Below are 22949 nucleotides of genomic sequence, written 5' to 3' on the forward strand. Positions count from 1 at the left end.
TTCATCCAAATTCTGGCTACAATTGTTACTTCTCCTTCTACACAATGTACTTTTACAAAATGAGAACATATTAACATTGCCTCATTTGGCTACATGGCCATAGTGTCAGATAATTTAATGATTTATGTCTTGGTCTTTAAGAATGTAGAGATAACAATGGCTCCTTACTGTATTAAATTAACACATGCCTCCGTGAGCCTCTCTTAGAAATAAGGCACACTTACAAAGCAAATTTGATCCAGATACATGCTTCAAAAATTAGAGTCTTGGGGCACACTGACTTCTCATGATCTTCAACATCTAACTCCTCTGAAACTGAATTTTTCCTACCAAACAGAGCTTTAAGCCTTTAAAACTCTCAGCTTCTCTTAAGTTCAGAGCAATTTATCAAGTCAAATTTATTGTTCAACTACATCCTGCTTGAGCCTATTCATCCATCCTTGGCTCCTTATAGTTGATATGGCTGCAGTTTTGTAGTTGTCTGCTTCTTTTTGTTCCAGATATGCTGAGTCCTGCTGGTGGAGAGAAGTAATGTAGAGAACCCTTTCAACCCCACTCCTGGCACCAGACCAGGTGACTTTGAACCCTCACTGTGTGACCCAGGTAAGTTACCTACTTATTACCTGCCTTAGTCTCCTTTTTGCATAAGAAGAATGTAATAAGAAGCTGTAAATTATAGTCTGATTATCAGTTTCTGGGACCAAAGACGGGGTTCAGCTGCGTTGCCGCATTTGTTGTGCTGGCACTGACCCTTTCTCCTTAAGTACACTGCTAAGCTTGCGGGTTTTCCTTATGAGCGCATTTCAAGATTCTCCATGAACAGACCTCAACAAGCTCCTGGTTTCTAGACAAGCTCGTGGTTTCTAGAGAAAACCCGAGAGGCTGCTCACAGAAGCCAGGTAAGAGGCAGCGAGAACAGTGCGAGCGAGCACAGCACATGGGACAGTGAACACCGACCACCCTTCCTTCAGGACCTGGGCTGCAACTAGGTGGCAGACCAGTTGCCTAGTATCTTAAAGCCCTGGGTTCATTCCCAGGACCACAAAGGAAACAAACAAACCAGGTCATTCTTTCAGTTCTTACTAGTCCTACGTGGGATAAGGGTCCACCATGAAACAACAGGCACCAAACATCATTGCTGCTTGCCACACCTCTACACTAGTCAGAACACTGTTAGGACAGGAAGTGACACCGGAATAAGATCCTGTTAGGGTGGAGCACCAGATGTCCTGATATCTAAAAACAATTATTCAAGTGTTTTTGATATTCTCCATGGGTTTCTTGTTCTAGCCTCAAAACAACCTCAAGGGGCCAGTAAAATGACTCAGCTGAGAGTCAAGTTCAGAGTCAAGCCAAGCTGAGAGTCTGAGTTCAGCCCCTGGGGCCTACATGGTAGAAGGAGAGAATTGACTCCCACAGGCTGTCCTCTGACCTCTGCACATGTGACATGTATGCATGTGTACACACACACACATACACACACACACACACACACAATCATTTTAAAAAACCTTAGAAGTAGAAAATCTTATCTTTCCATTTGACAAAAGCAGTAACTTTTTAGAAATTGTAACAAAAAGTAAGTTTTCTAAAACAGATTTTTTTTTTAGTAGAAAAGGGACAAAATATGAGAAAGTCAGAAACTTCATCAAAACTAAAATCACTGACTTCCAAAGATAGAGGAAATGCAAGAAAAAGACAAGAACATATTCAACTTGTATAAACCACTGTAGAGATGACTGGAAAATCACTTCCACAACTAGTCAGGCAAAATCAATAAGGAACCCAACAAAAGCTTTGGACAAGTTTTATCAATAGATAAAAGTGCTGTGTCAGAGACATGAGAGATCTGTAGTGTAAAACTGCACGAGACCCCTTAGCCGCCAGAAGAGGTGGTGCTGTAACTGTCACGTACCAAGTGAAGACACGGAGCGGGCACAGGAGATGAACGCACTGTGTCCTCTAATTGTACAGATAAACATACAGCTCTACTCCTCAAGTATCCACCTCAAAGGAACGTTTATGCCTATCCAGACCAGCTTTACTCTGGTAAACAATCAAAAGATGGATCAAAAAGGCAGCAGAAAATTTGAGGTACAACCACACAACTCAATGCCATGCAACATTGAAAAAAAAAAAACTTCTAAAAAGGGTTCATCTCAAAAGCAGAGCAGAGAGTGAAAGAAAACAGATCCAAAGTAATTATATACTGTATGATTGTATCTACGGGAACTTCTGATGGGAACAGCTGCAGAGGTCCTGCGGTCCACACAGAGAGATCAATCAAGCACTGTTACAATAATCTGGATGCAGAATGCTAAATCCGGGTGGCTGCAAAGATATGAGAAATGGTCCAGTTCTGACTCTATCTCAGAGAGACAGTCAGGATAGTTCTCTATAGAACTAAATGCATATGCAAAGAAATGAAGCCAGCCGGCTGGACCTGGGCAGGAGGAGAGAGAGATGAAATTCCGATTGATTGAGATGGTGAGGCTGATGGGTGGAGCAGCCTGAGGGAGAATATGAGGCTGGAATGGGTTCAGTCAGAAATGCCCATCAGATGTCTAAATTAAGGCAGTAAAGCAGCAAGTGAGTGTGCAGAAAGATCGCTGGACTGCAGATGGGTGATTGGAAACTTTTAACCTCATGGCTCCAAAGATAGAGCTGAGATGAGTTTAAATAAGCAACACACACAGAGAGATTTTTATTGTGTGGAAACAGAGAATCAGTTTGGGGTGATAGGTGACTTGTTAGGTCAGGGAACTTACTAGAAACTTAGTAGTAAATGCCTGTGCTACAATCATCAAAGCCTTCCATACTTGGTAAGTTCTGCAGATTTGATCCTGTCCAGTACTGGATGGCTTGTCACCACACCATTGGATGGCAATGTCCACTTAGCCCACCCACCCTGAAGACAGAAGAGCAGCAGCCACCTAACAGCTGCTCCCCAGCACTCTCTACCAACTGGACACTTCCATAACCTCCACAGTCTGCCCTGGACAGGACAGTTCTTAGCTCCTCAGTGGAGTTAGCAGGCTCTATCGCTTTTCAAATTGCGGTTGGTGACTTGGTTCATAAAAGGTACACCTGAAGCCAACGGGAACTAAGTGCCTGACTGTAGGGCGGGAGAACCCATCAGAAACAGCTGCAATCTGTGCGGTATGACTTGATGAAGGGGGTGGAGGGATTCACTCTTCAGATTCCTGAAATTCCACCATTAATATGAAAGAAGCAAGGAGCATGCCTAATTTAATTTTGGATGGGCAGTGATCGGGAGAAATGAGAAACTGTAGATGAGAAAGGAAGGAGAGAAGTTGAAAGACAGACACGCGCGTGCACACACACACACACACATACACACAGGGTTGGGGGAGAGAGATGAGACACGCACCTCAGGATGTCACATAGTTTGTTAACTTGAGTTTCATTTGTCTCATTCCTAACACCTAGCATCTAGTACGTCCAGAAATGAATACATTCATTCTCACCTTTCACCATTTGTAGAAGCAGACAAAACACACACCCCTCCAAAAAATAAAAATCTGAGATAAAAAAAATAATAAAGGAGGAGTTCTGTTAATGGCCTTAACTTATTCTCCCAGGAATCACTTGTAGAGATAAAAAAGAAATTTAATCCATTCCCGTAGAGCCTAAAAGCTCGATGAGAGTGATATTTAGAAATTAGTTGTATCTCAAATTCCTGAGAATCGGGGTACCAAGAGGCACACTGCAGTGGACAGCTGGGCCCCCCAGACCTCAACGCCAAGAGGCGCGCCTTCCCGCAGGGTTTGAAGCCCGGGCAAGGCGCTTGCGCCTCCCTCCCTCCCCTCCGCCCCCCTTCGCCCTACTTCTCCTCCCTTTCTCCTCCTCCTGTGGCTGCCGCTGCTGCCAGACCTCGCCAGTTCAGACCCACCAGGCTGCCCTCCCCTACGCACTCCTTCGCTGCCGTTGCGAGGCAGGAGAGATGCGCGGTCCCCCGCAGGTAGGAGCCCGAGGTCGCGGGATCTGCACTGTACCCACGAGGACTGTACCGGGAAGGGTGGTGGGGCGACCCAAGAACTGTCCCTGACTGTGAAACCACCGAGCAGAGAAGATGGAGGTGGAGGTGCGGGTTCTGTTAGCCTTTGCCAGGACTTGGGTGACATTTGTTGGGATGGGCAGAGTATGCGACTGACTATCAACCCTGAGAGTTTTACTGGTGACTGAGGTACAGGATTTTGAGTTTTCAGTGACTGAGGTATGGGTTTGAAAGGCACCTGGATTGCCTGGCGGCTGGAAGCTAAAGCTCTCAGCAACTCCTGCTGACAGGCGCCTTACATCTAAGAAAGCCGAGCTCACTTCCCTGCAGGCACCAGGCTAGGGACCCCCAAATTGGTGCCCTGTGCTGCAAGCTGTCTGAAGTCCTACCTTAGGCAGCCTAGCCCCCTGTGCATAGCACATTCTGAGAGCTGAGAACGAAGGAACAAGGGCTCAGTGACTTTGAGCGGCTGGTCCTGAAGCCCTGAGTTTGGAAAGAAAGTTGTGTGTGAGAACAAGGATGGAAATGGAGCTTTAAGAGTGGGAACTAGAGAAGTCACCCTGCAGTGAGTTAGCAGTTCTGTGGAGTATTCTATCAGGAGCTGAAGATCAATCAATCGAGTTTTGTTCGGGTATTTTAGACTTTTTTTTTTAAAGTCTGTGGCCACGTGACTGATATTGGTTCTCAGGTATCTTTTGCTGAGCTGGGTGGAGCTTCGGGTAGAGGCGAGTGATGGGTAGGGACTCTACAGTTTCAGAAAACAGACAGGTGCTGCACCCCCATTTCCACCTTCGAGGGGCAGAGGGATGGCATTGATCATATTCTATAGCCCCTTTTGACTACCGTTATCTGGAGCCTTATGAGTAGGTGTGGTATAAACACATGCTGAACAACCTTGGTACAGGATGAAGTAATGCAGTTCTGCAATAGTTTCTCCTGTCTCGCTTATTTGGTGGCTGGGATGAGAGTGAGAAAGCAAACTGGAAATTGGTTATTTTGGGCTCCCCATCCTCCTGTCCTCGCTTGTTTCTTCACTGATAAAGATTTGATTTTCCAGGTAGCTGATACTAAACGTCTCTTTGTCCCATTTCCCTTAGAGAATCACAATGTTGCAAACGCTTTTCCTCACTATGCTGACTCTGGCGCTGGTCAAGTCACAGGACACAGAGGAAACCATCACATACACGGTAAGGGGTGATGGAATTTGAGATATATGAATTGAGTGGTAGTCTATGATACAAGACTTGACTGATCTTTGCCAGGACAAGTGGGCAGTACTTCGTGAAGCAAAATAATTTAAACAAAACTTTAATATGATTCGGATTTAGGATTCCTGATAAACTGCGCTGGGTCTTTTTGAAGGTGCATTTAGATCACCAGCTGAGATGGATGATTTGTGAGATGGATACAAAACAGAATGATTTGTGCAAAGCCAAAACTGAACTCTTTTAAAATTCAGATCTGTGTAAGGTCTATGTTTCTAAGGCATTCAATGAGTCAGTGGGTTTGAGGACTCTGGAAGTCTGGGTGCATGTGGGTGTAGTCAGTGCGTGCAGAGTAGCACTCAAACCAAATGAAAACGTATTGTGTAAGTACACTATCTCATCTGTGCTTGTCCTCAGGAAGTGCTTGTCCTTGGATTCAGGAAGGCTGTCTGTTCATGTAAGAGTACTGCAAATTGTTTAACTGTCACCAGGAGACAGCATTTGCTGAAGTGAATTGAAAACACACTGTGGGCATCTTGATCCTGCAGCTTCTGTTTGCATCTCTGGCAATGTTTAGACATACTTGGTCAGTTAGTTGCATCAGTATAACCAATGTTTAATAAAATACTTAAAATATCATCTAACCCCTCCCACTGCCCTAAATAGACACGTCAGGAGGGGGCAGAGCAGGCTCACCTGGCTGGATGAGGCCTTTGTTCCTCATTGTTGTTTTCTAACCCCCAGTCAGTGTTCTGAGATGAATGACATTTGTCCTGGGTGAGTATATGAAAAACACATTTTTCTACTTCTTTCCAGTTCTTAAAATTAAGTAATCCTATTCAAAAGAATGCAAATGTTTTTAGAATAAAACTCAGAAGTGAGCTAATATCAATTACTAATAATAAACATTATCTCACTTTTGCATCATGTTATCCCTACAATAGTATTACCCATTCAGCAGATGTTCCCTTCTTCTGTTCAGAGTAACTGTAAATAAAATCATTGAGTAAAAGTGCTGTGTTAATTGAACATTAAAACAAAGGAAAATGAAAGCACGTGCTATTTATCTTCACACGAGCACGCCTTGTTATTCAGGTTAAAGCTACTGCCCTCTTAGTGAGCGAGGATTAGACAGTATATTCATCTAATAAGAGTTTACTCCTTTTCTGAGATGCTGTCCTGGAACTTACTGTGTAGCCCCGTCTGTCCTGCAGGCGTGACTGTCTGTCTCAGTGCCTGGACAGATGTCACTGCTTTTGAACTGCTTATCTCATGCCTCCTCCATGTCCCAGTCACCTACATCTCACTTGTTTTGAGTAGAAACTGTCCATGTGGCTTAAGCCCTTCAATTTTAGGATTGAATTATTATTATTATTATTATTATTATTATTATGAAGGCCTTCCACATATGATGCCCTTTTTGTGCTAAGAGATGATAGATTAAGCTTTTCTTTTTTAAGATGTATACACCCAATGACAGATGGTTAAAGGACCAGGGGTGACTATTCTTAATCACTTCAGTGTGAGCTGAGTACCACAATGCTAGAATGGAAGAACAGAAAAGTTATCCACTTGACTTAAGACTGAACAGAAGCCAGGAAACTATCTTCAGGCTAGCCTTAATAGTTAAATGCAACACCAATGCAACAAGCTAAATACCTAAAACAAACTACAAGTCTTCTTTATTTATCATGAAATTATTCAAATGAGCTGCCATCTTGGCATGGTTTGAAAGAATAGTATCTATAAAACAGGCAGTCTTATATTCCCCTTTCATAATAGAAATAGGGTTCACTAACCTACTATTGGACAACTATCTACATAAACAATTCTTTCACTATCAAAAGAAGTTTACATTTTTTGTTTACTGAGACAATTCAACCTTGTATATCAGGGAAAATATTGTTGAAAACTACAAAGCTTTTAAATAACATCATAGATTATACAAATCACTAGAAAAAATAGAAAAGGTTGAGGTAGATAATGTTGGTGCTGATCTACAAGAGAAGAACGCGATGCTGGGTCTTGATGGAGCTTCTGAGCTCAGGTTGTTCTAAGGAAGGCCTGGCACAGCCACCAAGACAAGCCTAAGAGGTGATGAGAGCCAAGTGGAGTGGATGGGGAAGGAGAGCTGGGCATGTCTGAGGTCTCCAGGAGCTCGGAGGTGGGAAAGCAGATCTAACCAGTACGCCTGCTTCACAGATGAGAGCATGAGGAGTCTGGCCTCGTCCTAAGGCCAGGAAGGTTTATGTCAATATGGTAACTGTAGAATGGGAGAGTAGTCAGGATTTGAAAGCAAACTGGCGGAAACACCAAAGCTGAGGCCCCTGGTTCTTATGTAAAGCATTGGCAGCACCTTAAACAGTGTTAGGAAAACCAGAAGGAGTAGGTGTGTGGGATAATGTAGGTTGAGTTTTCACCCTAGTAAATCTCCAGCATCACCAAAAGAGCTTACTTCTCAGTCCCTCTACCAGCTTGGTAGGCGCAGAACATCTGTTTGCATAATTAGTTGCCACTTATAGTAAATGAACAACTGTTTCCTGGGCTTTAAATCTTTTCAGAGGCTTCTTATCTTCTTTAGGGGTATAATTGACAACTTATATGAGTACTGTCTGAAGTGGAACCAGATTCCAGGTATCCTATCTAGATTGACAAATCCTTGAGAGATAGAGTCCCCTTCATACAGCACCCCAAATAATTCAGAGGCCCAGTAAAACCTGACCTTCAAGACAAAATCTAGTTCCTCACTCTCAATGAAAGGCTTTCTGGATTCAGCCCTGCCTGCCTTCCTGACCTCAGCCCCTACCAGAACTCATCCCCTCTTCAGCAGTTTTATGACTCTGTTCACAATGATCCCCATTCTCAAAATTCCCACATCTCTCTGGGTGTGTGCATGGGGTAGAGAGGAGCCTCATTCAGTAAGGCCTAGTCCAATCTCTCCTCTGCATGGATTTTCCTCCTGTCCTGTCCTGTCCACACAAAAGCATCTGCCACGCTGCTGACATCTCAGTACGACTCTCCTTCTACTCACCGGCTTTTCTGGTCCATGAGCTGCCAGCCCTAAAACTCGGTTCAGAAGCTGCTTGGTGGTTGTTCAGTGAAGAACTGAAGAAAAGGACAGAGCAGAACGTAAAAAAGAAGTCAAATATCAGGAAGGCTAAGACCTCAGTGAGAGCGCCTAGTGTGGGTTCAGAATGTGGAGCAGGAACCGAGGCAGATCACTCTTGTGTAAGAAATTTACTAGAAGTTATTCATGCTACAGATGGACAGGATAGCAGCATGGCAGAGGCTTTGAGGAAATTTCAGGCACTAATGATGTAGACAGACACACAAACAGCATGGTGGAGGCTCTGAGGCACGATCAAGCTCACGCGGCAGATTGGACAAGGTTTGTTGTACAAGACGGGTTTCATCAGGCAGGGGCTGCCGTGCTATATGGTTGATGAGTACACAGCACACACACAGTATATAGTACTAGCATCAGGCTGGGCCGGGTTCATGGGCAGCAGGAGGAGGAGAGAAAGTCTCAAATTTTGCAGAAGAAATGTGATGTTGAGGGAAGAATCTTGATGAAGGGGTGGACACACATTTAGCTTATGTGTAACCACTATAGAGGGTTTGTTCCCAGTAGCCCCTGATTGCTTTGAGTGTGATAGCCTACGGCCTGTATGCAGAATGAACCATGAAGGTTCAAGGAGATACAGGTACAGACGCAGCAGCTGGCCTGGGTTCTAACATTCCCAGCCTCTTCGTTTATATAAAAGAAACTGACAGAATAGCCTTATATAGAGGGTGTTAAGATACTAGGCACCATCTGGCATCTGCTGCTGACTGATGAGGTATCATGGGGTTAGAGAGTTTAAGACAGCCCCTGACAAAACTTTGGCCTTTGGTTTGACATCCTAACAACACAGGCATTGCCTCTGAAGTTGTAGTGACACAAGTATAGCTTTTGAGGGAATGTGAAAAATAATGTTTCATGTGTCACATTTCCAGGAAGGTCATTTTTAGAATCTGATGAAATTCAGGCAGAATATACAGGAAAGTGGGTCTTGTGGAGAGAGAAGTGGTTAACAAAGCTATGAAGGAAGAAATTCCTGGATCATTTTAACCAATTAGCCATTGTGATCTGGTCTGGTTTTTATCATGTCTTCTATATCTATTGTAACAGCAGTACTATGTCTAATGTTAAAATAACTAAAAACATAGTACATCTTGAAGTAAAGCTATTAAATGAAAGAAACAGTTGCTCTAGTATATTCCAGAAAGAATAATTTTAAATCCTTAGTTATACCCAACCATAGTAAATTGAATCAAGGCAGAAGAGTAGTAATCTAGATGGCTTGACTCAGCTAATATTTTTCTTCTTTTTCTTTTTTAATTAGAAAAAGTTGAAATTTGGCTCTAAGAGTTTGGATTAAATTGTAGGTAACCTACAAATAGAGTTTCTTTTGAAAGATTTAAAATAAATTTGGGTCTATTCTAAATTAAGTTTCTTTTATCTTTTTCAAAGACAGTGAAAATATTGAGATTTTTAAAGATGTGAACTTGGTCCAAGTAGGTTAGGGGGACTGAGTAAAGAGTTATATCAAAAACATAATCAAATTAAGGGCCCAATGTAATCTTAGCCTACAGCCTTATTGCTAGGAGTGTACCAAGCTAAACTTCAAGTATCTTCTACACATAACAGATTAAGAAGTATAATCGTTTCCTCCAGGTGGGGTGGGGTCTTCTTTTGATTAATGAGATCATCTGATTTTCCTTGTCTCCCACACTTCATACAGATTTACTGTGAAAACTCACACTTTGGGTGGTTGTTGCTTATTTAATTACGCATTAAATACGCATAGAAGACTGCGATTCATAGCTAAAGTAAAATTTGTATAAAGAGTTCAATTTGTAAATAGACTTAATTATCTGTCTATGGGAATATGTTTTATTATTAGGATGTAACTTAGCAGAAATATTTTAATACAAATAATCTTTTGCAAAAGAAGCTTCCCTAATGTTAAGATGGTAAGTGCCTGGCAAGTGAAGTCTTCACTCAGTTTTCTAAAGGAAAATGTGGTTCGCATTTGGAGAAATCTAATCACAGCTTTTATGTAACTCAGTAAAATGATAAAATAAAATTTGGGGTAGAGAGATTGTTCAGTGGATAAAGGTGCTGGCTGCCATGCCTACCAACCCGAGTTCAATCCCAGGTCCACATGAGCCCAAACACATAAAATATTAATCAAATAAATCCCTAATCTAGCTTTGATAAATGTCATCAAGAGAAAGTCAGTATGTAAGGAAGCTGCAGGCTAGGAAGGCATTAAGCATTTGCTATGCAAGGGTAAAGACAACAATTTGGACCGCAGATGAGTGCTAGGCAAACCTGGCAGTCTATCTGTAATTCTAGTCTCAGAAAGGAAATGATCAGGGATTCCCCAGAGCAAGCTGGTTAATGAGACGCCCCATATCAGAGAGCTCTGGGTTTGATAGAGAGATTCTGCCTTAGTAAATATGGCAGAAACATCAGATGCTCCCTGGCACCAAAATCAGGCTTGCAAATGCATGTATGCACACACTGACATACGCCCACACATGTGCAACTTAAGACACAAACATACATACCACACATATGTGAAAATATAATGAAAAATAACATTGCGGGGGAGGGGAGAGAGAGAGAGAGGGGAGAGAGAGAGAGAGAGAGAGAGAGAGAGAGAGAGAGAGAGAGAGAGAGAGAGAGAGAGAGAGAGAGAGGTCACTGCACAGCTCTCCAGCAGAGGACATGGCAGCAGAGACCTGCCTGGAGTTTCAGAGTGAGGAACAGGCAAAGGAAGAGAATCTGGTGACACCACTATAGGAAAGGCAGGAGCTTTCTCACATGATCAGAGCAGGGAGTCTGGCTAGAAAGGAGGCCGATCTGTTATCTTCCACAGAGAAAAGTTACGGTTCGCAGCCAGCCAGAAAAAGAGGTTTTGAGAGTGGACTTTTAGCAGAATGATTTTGAAAGAAGTATAGACGGTCAGAGAGGAAGGAAATTACTAAAGTAGACAAAGGATCTGATAACAAAAGTCTAACTACTTACCATTGCACTGTATGAAGTTCCCTGAGTCAAGAAGAATTTTGAAATACACATTTCTTCATTAAGAGGCTTTCAGAAAGTTTATCAGGTCCAGTGGACACCAGCATTCTAGTAATCTTTCAACTTCCTTCTGGAGGTACAACTGATATTTTAAGAAGTAAAAACAAAGCAGAAAAAAGTATCTTTAGACTCAGATAGTTTAGGGTCATGGAGTCCAATCTAAACTCAGGGAACATCTGACCCAGAACCAGAGTTTTAGAAAAAAGTCAACAGACAGACAGAGCCCCTGAAGAACCCAACCTCTCATCCGTGGAGAAGAGAGAGTGTTGGGATGGAGAAATCGTAGCAACCATAGAGAAATCCTCAAAGGACAATCTGCTTCAGTGGTATCCACTTCTGAGTCACAGCACTGCTATAAATGTTCAAACTTTGGGATTCAAAGAGAGATACTGAGATAATTAGTGAGAGAGACATTATCAGGCAGACATAGCATGGCCAGGTTCTAAGATTTCAGGCCCCAGTGCATAGGCAGAGTTTAGGGGCTCTCAGGAGAGCTCTGACCCACATGGCAGAGTGAGGACGGTCCCTTTAGATATGTTTTAGAGAAAGGAGAAAGTTTCCAGACCAAGCAGTTGATGAGTAGTGTACACTATAGTTGAGATGTCATGGTGTCTCTCATTCCTACAAGGCAGTGTGAGAGGAAGGAGCATTGCATTGTTTTGGGGAAGGAATGAGCTTTTAAGACAGACTTGTCTCAAAGGGGAGGGTGTGGAACTGACCACCCATCTCACTTCCCTAGCAGCAGCCAGCAGAATAGAGCTCTTATGATAGATAGCCTCTTCGGGAAGCTGCTCATTGTCTCCTAGTTCCATGTCTGACGTTTTCTTTTCAGCAATGCACCGATGGATATGAATGGGACCCCGTAAGACAGCAGTGCAAAGGTAAGTTTGCTTCTAAGACTTCCAAGAACAGCCCTCTGTGTCCGTCTCACATGGCCCTCTTCCTATCCCATGAGTGCTAGACCACAGTCCACCCTCTGAGAAGACCGCTGACTTATTTTATTACTGACCACAGATATTGATGAATGTGACATTGTCCCAGACGCTTGCAAAGGTGGAATGAAATGTGTCAACCACTATGGAGGATATCTCTGCCTTCCTAAAACAGCCCAAATTATTGTCAATAATGAACAGCCTCAGCAAGAGACACCAGCTGCAGAAGCATCTTCGGGTGCTACCACCGGGACTGTAGCTGCCAGGAGCATGGCAACCAGTGGAGTGGTCCCTGGGGGTGGCTTCATAGCCAGTGCTACTGCAGTTGCTGGCCCTGAAGTTCAAACTGGCCGAAATAACTTTGTCATCCGGAGGAACCCAGCTGATCCTCAGCGCATCCCTTCCAACCCTTCCCACCGGATCCAGTGTGCAGCAGGTTACGAACAGAGTGAGCATAACGTGTGCCAAGGTGAGCATGATTTGTATTGATCCTCCTGGTGAGGGTGCAACAGCTAGCATTTATCAAGGGCTTCCCACACAGAGTATGATGCTAAGTGTTTTGTCTGCAGTAGCAGATTTCACTGTTGCAATAATCCTAAAAAGTGGACACAGTGGATGCCATTATTATTTTACAAATGTGGAAGCTCTGCATCAGAAAAATCATCAGTGGTTCCCAACCTCAGCTGCTCTATTTATAATCACTCAGGAGCCTTTTAAAGTTTCTCAGGGTCCAAGCCACACCCTAGCACAATTAAATAACACTCCCAAGGATGAATTCCAGGACTCAATGTTTCTTAAAGCTCCCAGTGTGGTTCCAGTCTGCAGCCAAGTTTGAGAACCTGAGGACACACAGGTGTTAAGGACAGCTGGCTTTTACCCTGGAGAGGGGTTGCCAGAGGCAGAGCTATCTTTGGAGGGCTTGGGTGATTTGTTTGGGACTTGAACTCATGCTTTTGACCCACTCTGCAATGTCCCCTCTTGGTTTCTCAAGCTTCTTTGTCATTGGAGTTGCCACTAACTTAATTGCATTACTTCGGAGTAAAGAAAAAAGGAGCCTGCCTTCTCTTCACTTTGAAGAGCGGCTCTGTGTTCACGTGACTTTCTTTTAAAAGTCTCATTTCAGCACATTTTACTTCTATCACTTACACCGCAACTCGCCTGCCTGGCCTTTTCTGTTTATTTTCAGAGTACACATAACTGTGTATTCGAGAAACAGCTGCAGACTCACGCAAGCAGCGTCATCAGGATCCTGGCCTTTGAAGACATGAGATATTAGTTAACTGGGCAGTGCTAAGGGATGGTTTGCATCTTTTTTTTCTTGACAAATCCTCTAAGAACTTCTGGCGTGGTGATTCTTTTTTTTCTCTTTTTATTATTTTTTATTAGATATATTTTTATTTACATTTCAAATGATTTCGCCTTTCTTGGTCCACACCCCCCCTCAAAATTCACATAAGCCATCTCCCCTCCCCCTATTCCCCGATGAACCCTCTCCCACTTCCCTGTCCTGGTATTTCCCTACACTGTGGCATCAAGCCTTTACAGGACCAAGGGCCTCTCCTCCCTTTGATGTCCAACAAGGCCATCTGTCTGGAGCCATGGGTAACACCATGTGTACTATCTGGTGAATGGTTTTGTCCCTGGGAGCTCTGGGAGCACTGGGTGGCTCATATCTTTGTTCCTCCTGTGGCGTGCTGCAAACCCCTTCAGCTCCTTGGGTCCTTGCTCTAGCTCCCCCATTGGGGACCCTGTGCTCAGTTCAATGACTACCTGAGAGTGTCCCCTTCTGTATTTGTCATGCACTAGCAGAGCCTCCCAGGTAAAAGCTATATCCTGCTCCAGTCAGCAAGTACTTATGGGCATCAATAATAGTGTCTGGGTTTTGTAACTGTATATGGGATGGAGCACTAGGTGGGGCAGTCTCTGGATGGTCTTTTCCTCAGACTCTGCTCCACACTTTGTCTCTGTATCTCCTTCTGTGGGTATTTTATTCCCCCTTCTAAGAAGGACCAGAGTATCCATACTTTATTCTTACTTCTTCTTGGGCATCATTTGGTATGTGAATTGTGTCTTGGGTATTCCAAGTTTCTGGGCTAATATCCAATTATCAGTGGGTGCATACCATGTGTATTCTTTCGTGATTGGGTTACCTCACTTAGGATGATATTTTACAGTTCCACCCATTTGCCCAAGGATTTCATGAAATCATTGCTTTTAATAGCTGAGTAGTATTCCATTGTGTAAATATACCACATTTTCTGTATCCATTCCTCCATTGAAGGACATCTGGGTTCTTTCAAGCTTCTGGCTATTATAAATAGGGCTAATATGAACATAGTAGAGCATATGTCCTTATTACATGCTGGAGAACTCTCTGGGTATATGCCCAGGAGTAATATAACAGGGTCCTGTGGTAGTATTATGCCAAGTTTTCTGAGGAAGCATCAAACTGATTTCGTAAGTGGTTGTACCAGCTTGCAATCCCACCAGCAGTGGAGAAGTGTTCCTCTTTCTCCACATCCTCTCCAGCACCTGCTGTCTCCTGAGTTTCTGATCTTGGCCATTCTGACTGGTGTGAGGTGAAATCTCAGTGTTGGTTTGATTTGCATTTCCCTGATGACTAAGGATGTTGAACATTTCTTTAGGTGCTTCTCAGCCATTTGATATTACTCAGGTGAAAATTCATCGTTTAGCTCTGTACTCCACTTTTAATAGGGTTATTTGACTCTCTGGAGTCTAACTTCTTGAGTTCTTTGTATATATTGGATATTAGCCCTATGTCTGACATAGAATTGGTAAGGATCTTTTCCCAATTTGTTCATTGCCATTTTGTCCTATTGACAGTGTTCTTTGCCTTACAGAAAGTTTAGTTTTATGAGGTCCCATTTGTCAATTCTTTATCTTAGTGCATAAGCTATTGGTGTTCTGTTCAGAAAATTGTCTCCTGCGCCCATGGACTCAAGGCTCTTCCCAGTTTCTTTTCTGTTAGTTTCAGTGTATCTGATTTCAAAATCCCAACTCAATTCTTCATAGAGTTAGAAAGAGCAATTCTGAAATTCATCTGGAATAACAAAAAACCCAGGATAGCTCAAACCATTCTCAACAATAAAAGAAATTTTGGAGGAATCAGTATCCCGGACCTCAAGCAGTACTACAGAGTAATGGTGTTAAAAACCGCATGGGATTGGAACAGTGTCAAGCAGGTAGATCAATGGAACAGAATTGAAGACCCAGAAATGAACCCATACACCTATGGTCACTTGATCTTTGACAAAGGAGTTAAAACAATCCAGTGAAAAAAAGATAGCCTTTTCAATGAATGGCGCTATTTCAACTGGTGGATAGCATGCAGAAGAATGCAAATCAATCCATTATTATCTCCTTATACTAAGCAAGTCCAAGTGGTGTGGTGATTCTTTTGAGAAAGGGTTTAGGAGGTCCCACACTTTTTTCATATTGCTAGGGGCTGAGTCGGTCGACCCCATAGGATGGGCAGTCTGCCATCACCATACACACTGTGCAATGGGCAGGGACTAGGAGCTCTCCTTTTTGGGCCTGGTCATGAAGGAGGTCATGAAGACCTCAAGGGTTATTGCCATCAAGCATTAGTTGGACATGGCTCTGTTCTCCAGGGCTTGTTCTATCCTCAGTACGGAGATGGGAGCTTTCAAATTGCATCTAAGTGAAGTGAAGAAACAGGCCATGTTCTGTTTTTTATTATTTAATATTCTGTGGGCAAACTTTAAGTCACCCCACATAAAGAGCCAACCCATGTTGTGATAGTATCACCTTTCAGGGGATCATAGGAGCAGCATCTGTTCTGTGTTACTGTCCTGAGTTAGGATTCCAGTACTGATGATGAATGCACTATCATCGGCTTGATATTCTGGTATCTAATTTAGGAATTTGACAAGGAAATAAATTGATGAGGTTATGTGAGAATATATGTATTTGGATGAATACTGGTGAAAAATACTTTCAGTTTATTTCACATAATTTAGTGAAATTATTTGCCATCATTTAGTTGAGCTATTTAAATAGTTTGCTTAAGGTTTGATGGTCTTTTTTCTGAAATAAAAAATATTTTATGAAGTTACTTAGATTTTTACATTTTGAATTATTATCAGCTCTTCAGGTATTTAATACTTTAATAATACTTGAAGGAAAGGAAAAAGAAACAGATAAAGAACGAATTACTTACCAAGACAGTTCATGAGCCATCATTGGCACCTCTGGCTGAATTCAGTAACAACGCCTAAAACTGAATGAAGAAGTTCTAGAATAAAATAGATCTAAGACACATAGTGAGTATATTAGAATTATGCTGTGAATACTGACAATGAAATTCTATTTAATTTTCCTTTAAAATATTTAGACTCATTTGCCTTTAATTCTGTGTCTAGGGATGGGACCCCGTAAAATCTCCACCCTTCCCTATTAACATGCCCACTGATATTGCCATGTTCCAATCTTGTTAATGTGACCATTTCTAAGAGAAATTGTGTCACAACAGGTATACTGGTGTTCTGGTTCTAGCAATCTTTTCACTATATCTACCACTGAAACTTTAGTATATGTGTAATAGATGTATCCACCAGGGCTGGGCTTACCACAGATCTGTTGATCTCTGCACTGTGTCCAGTTGTGGGATTCTGTCATGGTCTCTATTTGCTATAAAGAAAAACTTCTTTGCTGAGGGGAGATAGCTACATTTGCCTGTAGGTATAAGGGATATTTTGAATGTAGGAAGGAATTGCGCTGGTCTAGCAAAGTGGTGGTAGTTAATTCTTTTCTAATACCCATGCTACCACTAGCCCTGGAAAGCTGGCTAGGTTTACAGTATTGACAAGAATTTCCTCCTGTTGAGTGGCCTTAAGCCCAATTAAACAGCTGCTGGTTACTACAAACACTCCAGCACCACATACTGTGCCTTATGGACATCTTTCTGGGCTGATCATTGTCATGGTTCATAGGTGTTGCATCTGGATAGGACTGTTTGCTTCCTTTTCTTTGAAACTTGCATAGTATTTTCTGGTACTATGGAAGCTAGACCACAGGAAAGAGGCTTTTAGGTCAGCTCAAGATCCAATCATCCAGGTTGTGTTTCCTGATTAATTGTGTGGTGTCTTCAGCAATAGGAACCACCCTCAACCTTTGAGAGGCAGTCCATGACTACATTAATAACCTATATGTTTTGGGAGTCACATGGACTACCCTGACCAACATTCAAAAGGAAGACTTTCATGCCCTGTACTGATATTTTTGTTAGCCTGTGATTCTTGTCAGGAGAGCTACAGCCTGAGTGCTTTAACTTCCTTTAAGATACACACTCAAACACACACACACACACACACACACACACACACACACACACAGAGAGAGAGAGAGAGAGAGAGAGAGAGAGAGAGAGAGAGAGAGAGAGAGAGAACACACACACACAGAGATACACACATATGTGTATTCTGTATCTTTTTTATGTAAACATAAAATAATATGATTCCTTGTTGCTTTTTTAAACAACCTTGATTTTATTTGTCCTTTGTCACTCCTTCGGTTCTGACCTCCATCTGCTCCAGTTGGAGCTCCACCCATGTCTTTCCATTTTCCATTTCATATCACCTGTATTCTATTATCTATCAAGTCCCAGCATTCACCCCACAACAGACCCCACACCCCACAATCCCATCAACTATGATCTCTGTGGCTACTCCAGGTTCTGTATTCACACCTGAGGATATGGGACTAGGAATCACAGAGGAGTGAGAATATGCTACGGTGTCTTTATGGGTGTAGGTTACCTTATTCAATGTAAGTAATGTGAGAAATACTAAAATAATCTTTCTAGTCCACCCACTTAACCTGAAAATTTTGTGATTTCATTTTCTTTATGTTGTGTCCATGAACCACATTTTTACTATCTATTCATCTATTGAATGACATTCAGGTTGTTTTCATTTCCTGGCTATTAGGGATATGCCCCTTTATTCGTTGAGAGTAAGCAACCCTCAAATCATAGATACACCATCAATGAAATCAGACATAGCAGCTTGTATTTATCTATATGTATATACATATACCCTATATATGTAACAATAAAAATTAGAGCAAAAGCGGCTATCTATCTGGGAGCAATGGTAGGTAATGGGAGGGTTTCAAGGGAGTGTGTGTGGGAGGGTCTGGAGGGAGGAGAGGGGGAAAGGTGAAATAATACTACTCCAATTTAAAACATTTTTTTAAAGTCCACAAAAACAAATATATTTACTTAACAAGAAGGAAAAAGGTTTTAAAGTTTTTAGCCATATAGGTAGGGCATAATTTCCCAGTATTGTAACAAATATGTTATATACTCTCTGTCTCGTCAGAAAGTGATGTATTTAAGTAGTCGTTTACCTATTTTTTCAGGTCACTGAATGAAATTTTATCTTATGTTTGTGAAACTAATTATAATACTAAAAGATATAGATAGACTACCTTACAAAGTTTTTTTTCACATATCAAAATACCATAATTCTTAGTTCTTTGGGGATATTTAAAGTTATAAATTAAAGTTATTAGGCAAGTTACTTGTGGAAAATATGAATATTTAGCATTTATTTTCATACACACAGTCACCTAAACTGTTCCGAATAATGTGCAATTTTTAAAATTTGTTCTTAGGGTCTGTACTATGGAAAACAGGGCTAAATGTTTTTAATGACTTAAGGATTTAGTTGAACTTCTTCTCACATCCTGACTTTGCAAAGTGCCCATAAATGTGGATTTACTTAATTGTAGATAAAATGGGTTACTTCATATGATAACAACAGAATAATCTGTCTAGGGATTTGACTAACATAAGTCAAGTCACAGTTGTGCCCATTTATTATTGAGCTAATCAGATACACAGCCCCACTCCTTCTAACTGCCTGCAGATGGATGGCGGTCTCATTCCAGGCCAGCAGCACAAACTAATGTTTTATAACCAGTGTGAAAGTGTGGGGACCTCTCCTGAAAACAATAGTGTGCTCCAAGGACGGACCTATATTCCTGGCACCATTATGCTGGTGGAGGAGCCCTCTGTTTAGTAAACTTCTCTATTCCCTTTTACCTGCTGCCTATGTGTGCCCACTAAGGCAAACACATTTACCATGGCATGGCCAGTTGGATTAAGACAAACAAAAGCTTACACACGAGTCATTGTTGTACAAAATTATTTTTTCCACATACATTTTTCAAGAGGTACACTTCATCACGTAATGCAAAACTGAGAACTAGCAAGTGTCACAGTGTCTACTTGTTTTACTCTTGAACCACGTTTTCTGCTGGACAATGCCAGTGACAGACATTTTATACCTGTTGAACTGTCATTGAGAGGTTTTATAAATATGTCTTAACTCTTTCTACATGGTTTTCCAGGGCTTTTTGTTTTATGCAAAATAAATTTTTGCACAATTTTTTGAAAATATAATACAACCCCCAAAGATCAAATTTTGTATATGGATCTTTTTTTTAAAAGTAATTCTTGACAAAGGAGATTTCAATAGGGGAGACACTGAGAGTTGTGTCTGGCATCATCCTTTGCAGATATTAAATTACATGGTCATTTCAGTGTTACATATCTGAACTCCATGTAATACCATCTACTTGAGAGACTACAGAAATCCATTTAGAAAAGGGAGTCGGGTGGATAGGAGATACATTATAAGCTACTGATGGCTCAGCTCTAGTCTTCTACACTGTTGTTATACAGTCTTCATATGATCTTCCTCAAAGAAAATGGAATAACAGATCACTAGCTAAAGTCACAAATGAATTTTTCTATCATATAGAGTTTTCTGCGTACCAGCTTTGTAGATGCAAAATCATTCTGAAACTGAGAAAAAGAGAAAATAAAAATTGCCTGATATAAAGGAATTTTTGTTTAACTTACAAAAATGGAATACTTTACATGGCTTGTAATTAAGATATTATTAATTTGGTCACCTTTCACAGGGACAACTACTAATTAATGACAAGAACAAGTCTACTAAGAATGAAAGTTCACTGGATAAAGGCACTTGTTTCTAACTCTAAGAACCTGAGTTTCACCCCCCAGGTCCCTAGTTGTGATTGGAAAAAGCTGACTCCCAAAGGTTGCCCTCTGACCTCAACATATAGGCCATGTCATACCCATCTGTGCATGAGCGTGCATATACACACAAAAGCAAGCAATAAATCGTTGTGATGATTTTTATTATTATTTGACCCAGAGGCAACTAATACACTGAAAAACCCTGTCCTCTTACATGCTCCAGCCTGTCACCTGCAAGGTAGCATACTGTTTTGAAAAGGAAATAATTTTGCATATACTTTTTTAAAAAATCCTTGAACTAATATGTTCAGCTTTTCAGATGCTAGAGAAATTTCTTTCATCTCTTTAATTTTAAGTGGGTGTGATCTCATATCCAAAAGAATACTTATAAATTATAGAGTAATCAGGTACCTCAGCACACCTGCATCGCTCTTCACAATCATCTTTGTTCATGTGACTGATGCCATTAGGCCTCTGGCTGCTGCGTTAATTCTGTGAGGAAATGCTTAGCTTCTGTTGTGTTTGGGTGCACAACTCAATAAAGAGCTTTGACATAACAAAACAGTTATTTTGAGAAAGGAAGACTATGATTGTGTAAATTATATTAACCTGAAAACAGTTCAAGGACAGCGAAAGATGGGCACGAAAACCTGCTTATACTTTTTCATTGTAAATTACTTTTGAGTATCTGAAATTTTTCCAAAGCCATCTTTCTAGGTAGGACTGAAACGAATAAGGAAAACATGGCTAATTTTTAAATGATTGATGCACTGCATTAGAGATGGTTGATTTCCTCCTAAAAATAATACATTTTATTATTTACTTTTCAAAATACTGTGGACATTGAGTTTCTAGTCACTCTAAGGTCATTTTAATATGCATTTTGAAGAGCATGTTTATGTAGCTGATTCAAGTAAATTCCTTCATAATAACAACTGGAGTGAAAGAAGAGATTAGATCGATACGATTGTCTTCCTGCCTGAGAAAACTGCTACCAAACTCGTTACTTCAGGGCTTTCAAAACTATGTCCAGAAGTACCAAGCCCATTTAGACATCTCCTAGAAATACAGATTTCTGGGTCCCACACCTATAGGATCAGAAAACTCTGGAAATAGTTCCCAAACCTATGCTGTAATAATCCTGTGTTTTGTCTGAAAACAGATGTTGTAGCTTAATTTTAGCCTGTGAAAGTCGCATGAGCCATATAAATCAGAAGGCATCAGGACAGTCATGGGATGTGGGTAGTAGGAAAAAAAGCATAAATCACACCTGCTGTGTAGGTCTGATAATGCTGTATTTTCCTTCTCCTCCCATTGATGTCACTAGCACATGATCACACAGTCATAGCCCCCTGCTGGGATTGTAGCTCTAAACCAAGGATGTGATAATGCACAATCTCAAAGAACGGGAGTAAACAGGAGAGCCTTTTATCTCTCCATACAACTTGCAAAGATAAAATCTCCACACTGCTGTAGTGAAACTGTAGTTGTTCTCTGTAGCGACTGGCCCTCAGAGAGACCTGTATCTTCTGTATGGATCCTCCTTAAGCCCATGACACAGACTTGTATGAAGCATTATAGTTTGGTGGTTCGGTTGACACTGAACCACATAAGGTTCCGGCTTTGGCCTGAAAGCATCTTTCAGCTACCAAAGCAATGGGGAATCTTTCCAGGGCTAGAGATGCAGAGCACCACCCCACTCTGTTCATACTCTGAGTCATCAGATATTTAAAGTACATTTGTGTCTTCTTTTCAATATAAACTTAATCAAAGATGTGCTTCCCATCACAGGAAGAGATTCTTGTTAGGACTAGTTAACACTTAATCTGTGGAATGAATTCCCCTCACCCCGCAGAACAAAACAGCAGATTAGAGTACCATTGCAAGCCTGGGTAACTTCAGGAATGTACAAGGGTGATGGCTTATGATTTCTTTGTCCAACAGAAAACCCCAACCTCTGAAATTACTAAGTCCCTTTTAAGAATTGCCTTTGCACTTGTTGAGTTATTGGAATGATTTGATTCTTTGAAACCAAAGAGTAAACAAAATTCATTCCAAATGTGTTTGATTTTGCACGAATGTACAAACAAGTTATTCATGCCACATCTGAAATCCATTAGCACACTTCTTTTTCCAGGAGGTAACTGCAAATTGTACACTCAAAACCAAAACTGATCAAGAAAACTGCATGCAAACATTGGCAGAAAAAAACCACTATCATCACAAGAAGCTAAAACATTTGCAGGTTTGTAGTTCAGCCCTAATTGATACATAAACATTTAGGAAAAACAAAGTGAAGAAATACAAGAAAGGAAGGCTAAGCACCAAGAAGTTTGCAACAGCTATGAGTTCTTATTTTATCTGAACAGAGAATAAAAGCATAGAAAGATAGCAGATCAACATTGCAAAATTGGGTGCTAAATGAGAGAGAGAGAAATTTCATTTAAATTCTAAAACATTAGCTACTCTTCAAATAGTTGTACATCCCTGTTAGTGTGCTAAGTAGGCAGTATTTTAATGAGATTGCTCAATTATGATGCAAAACTATTCAGTAAGCATTTGACAAACTCAATCAAGCCTGAGATGCACCTTCTGTCGTGATTTGATAAAG

At 41.3% G+C, this 22949-nt stretch overlaps 1 protein-coding gene across 1 annotated transcript in view; it reads left to right on the plus strand.

Moving 5' to 3' along the window:
• The first annotated feature begins 3855 nt into the window (after positions 1-3855).
• Positions 3856-22949, plus strand: part of Efemp1 (EGF containing fibulin extracellular matrix protein 1) — a 67939-nt gene continuing 48845 nt past the window's right edge. Inside the window, exons 1-4 of the mRNA XM_052199173.1 lie at positions 3856-3982; positions 5116-5205; positions 12189-12237; positions 12371-12757. Of these exons, the coding sequence (XP_052055133.1) occupies positions 3965-3982; positions 5116-5205; positions 12189-12237; positions 12371-12757 (544 nt within the window). The 5' untranslated portion in view covers positions 3856-3964. The remainder of the gene's footprint in view (positions 3983-5115; positions 5206-12188; positions 12238-12370; positions 12758-22949) is intronic.

This window comes from Apodemus sylvaticus, chromosome 11, assembly GCF_947179515.1.
Source record: "Apodemus sylvaticus chromosome 11, mApoSyl1.1, whole genome shotgun sequence".
NCBI lineage: Eukaryota > Metazoa > Chordata > Mammalia > Rodentia > Muridae > Apodemus > Apodemus sylvaticus.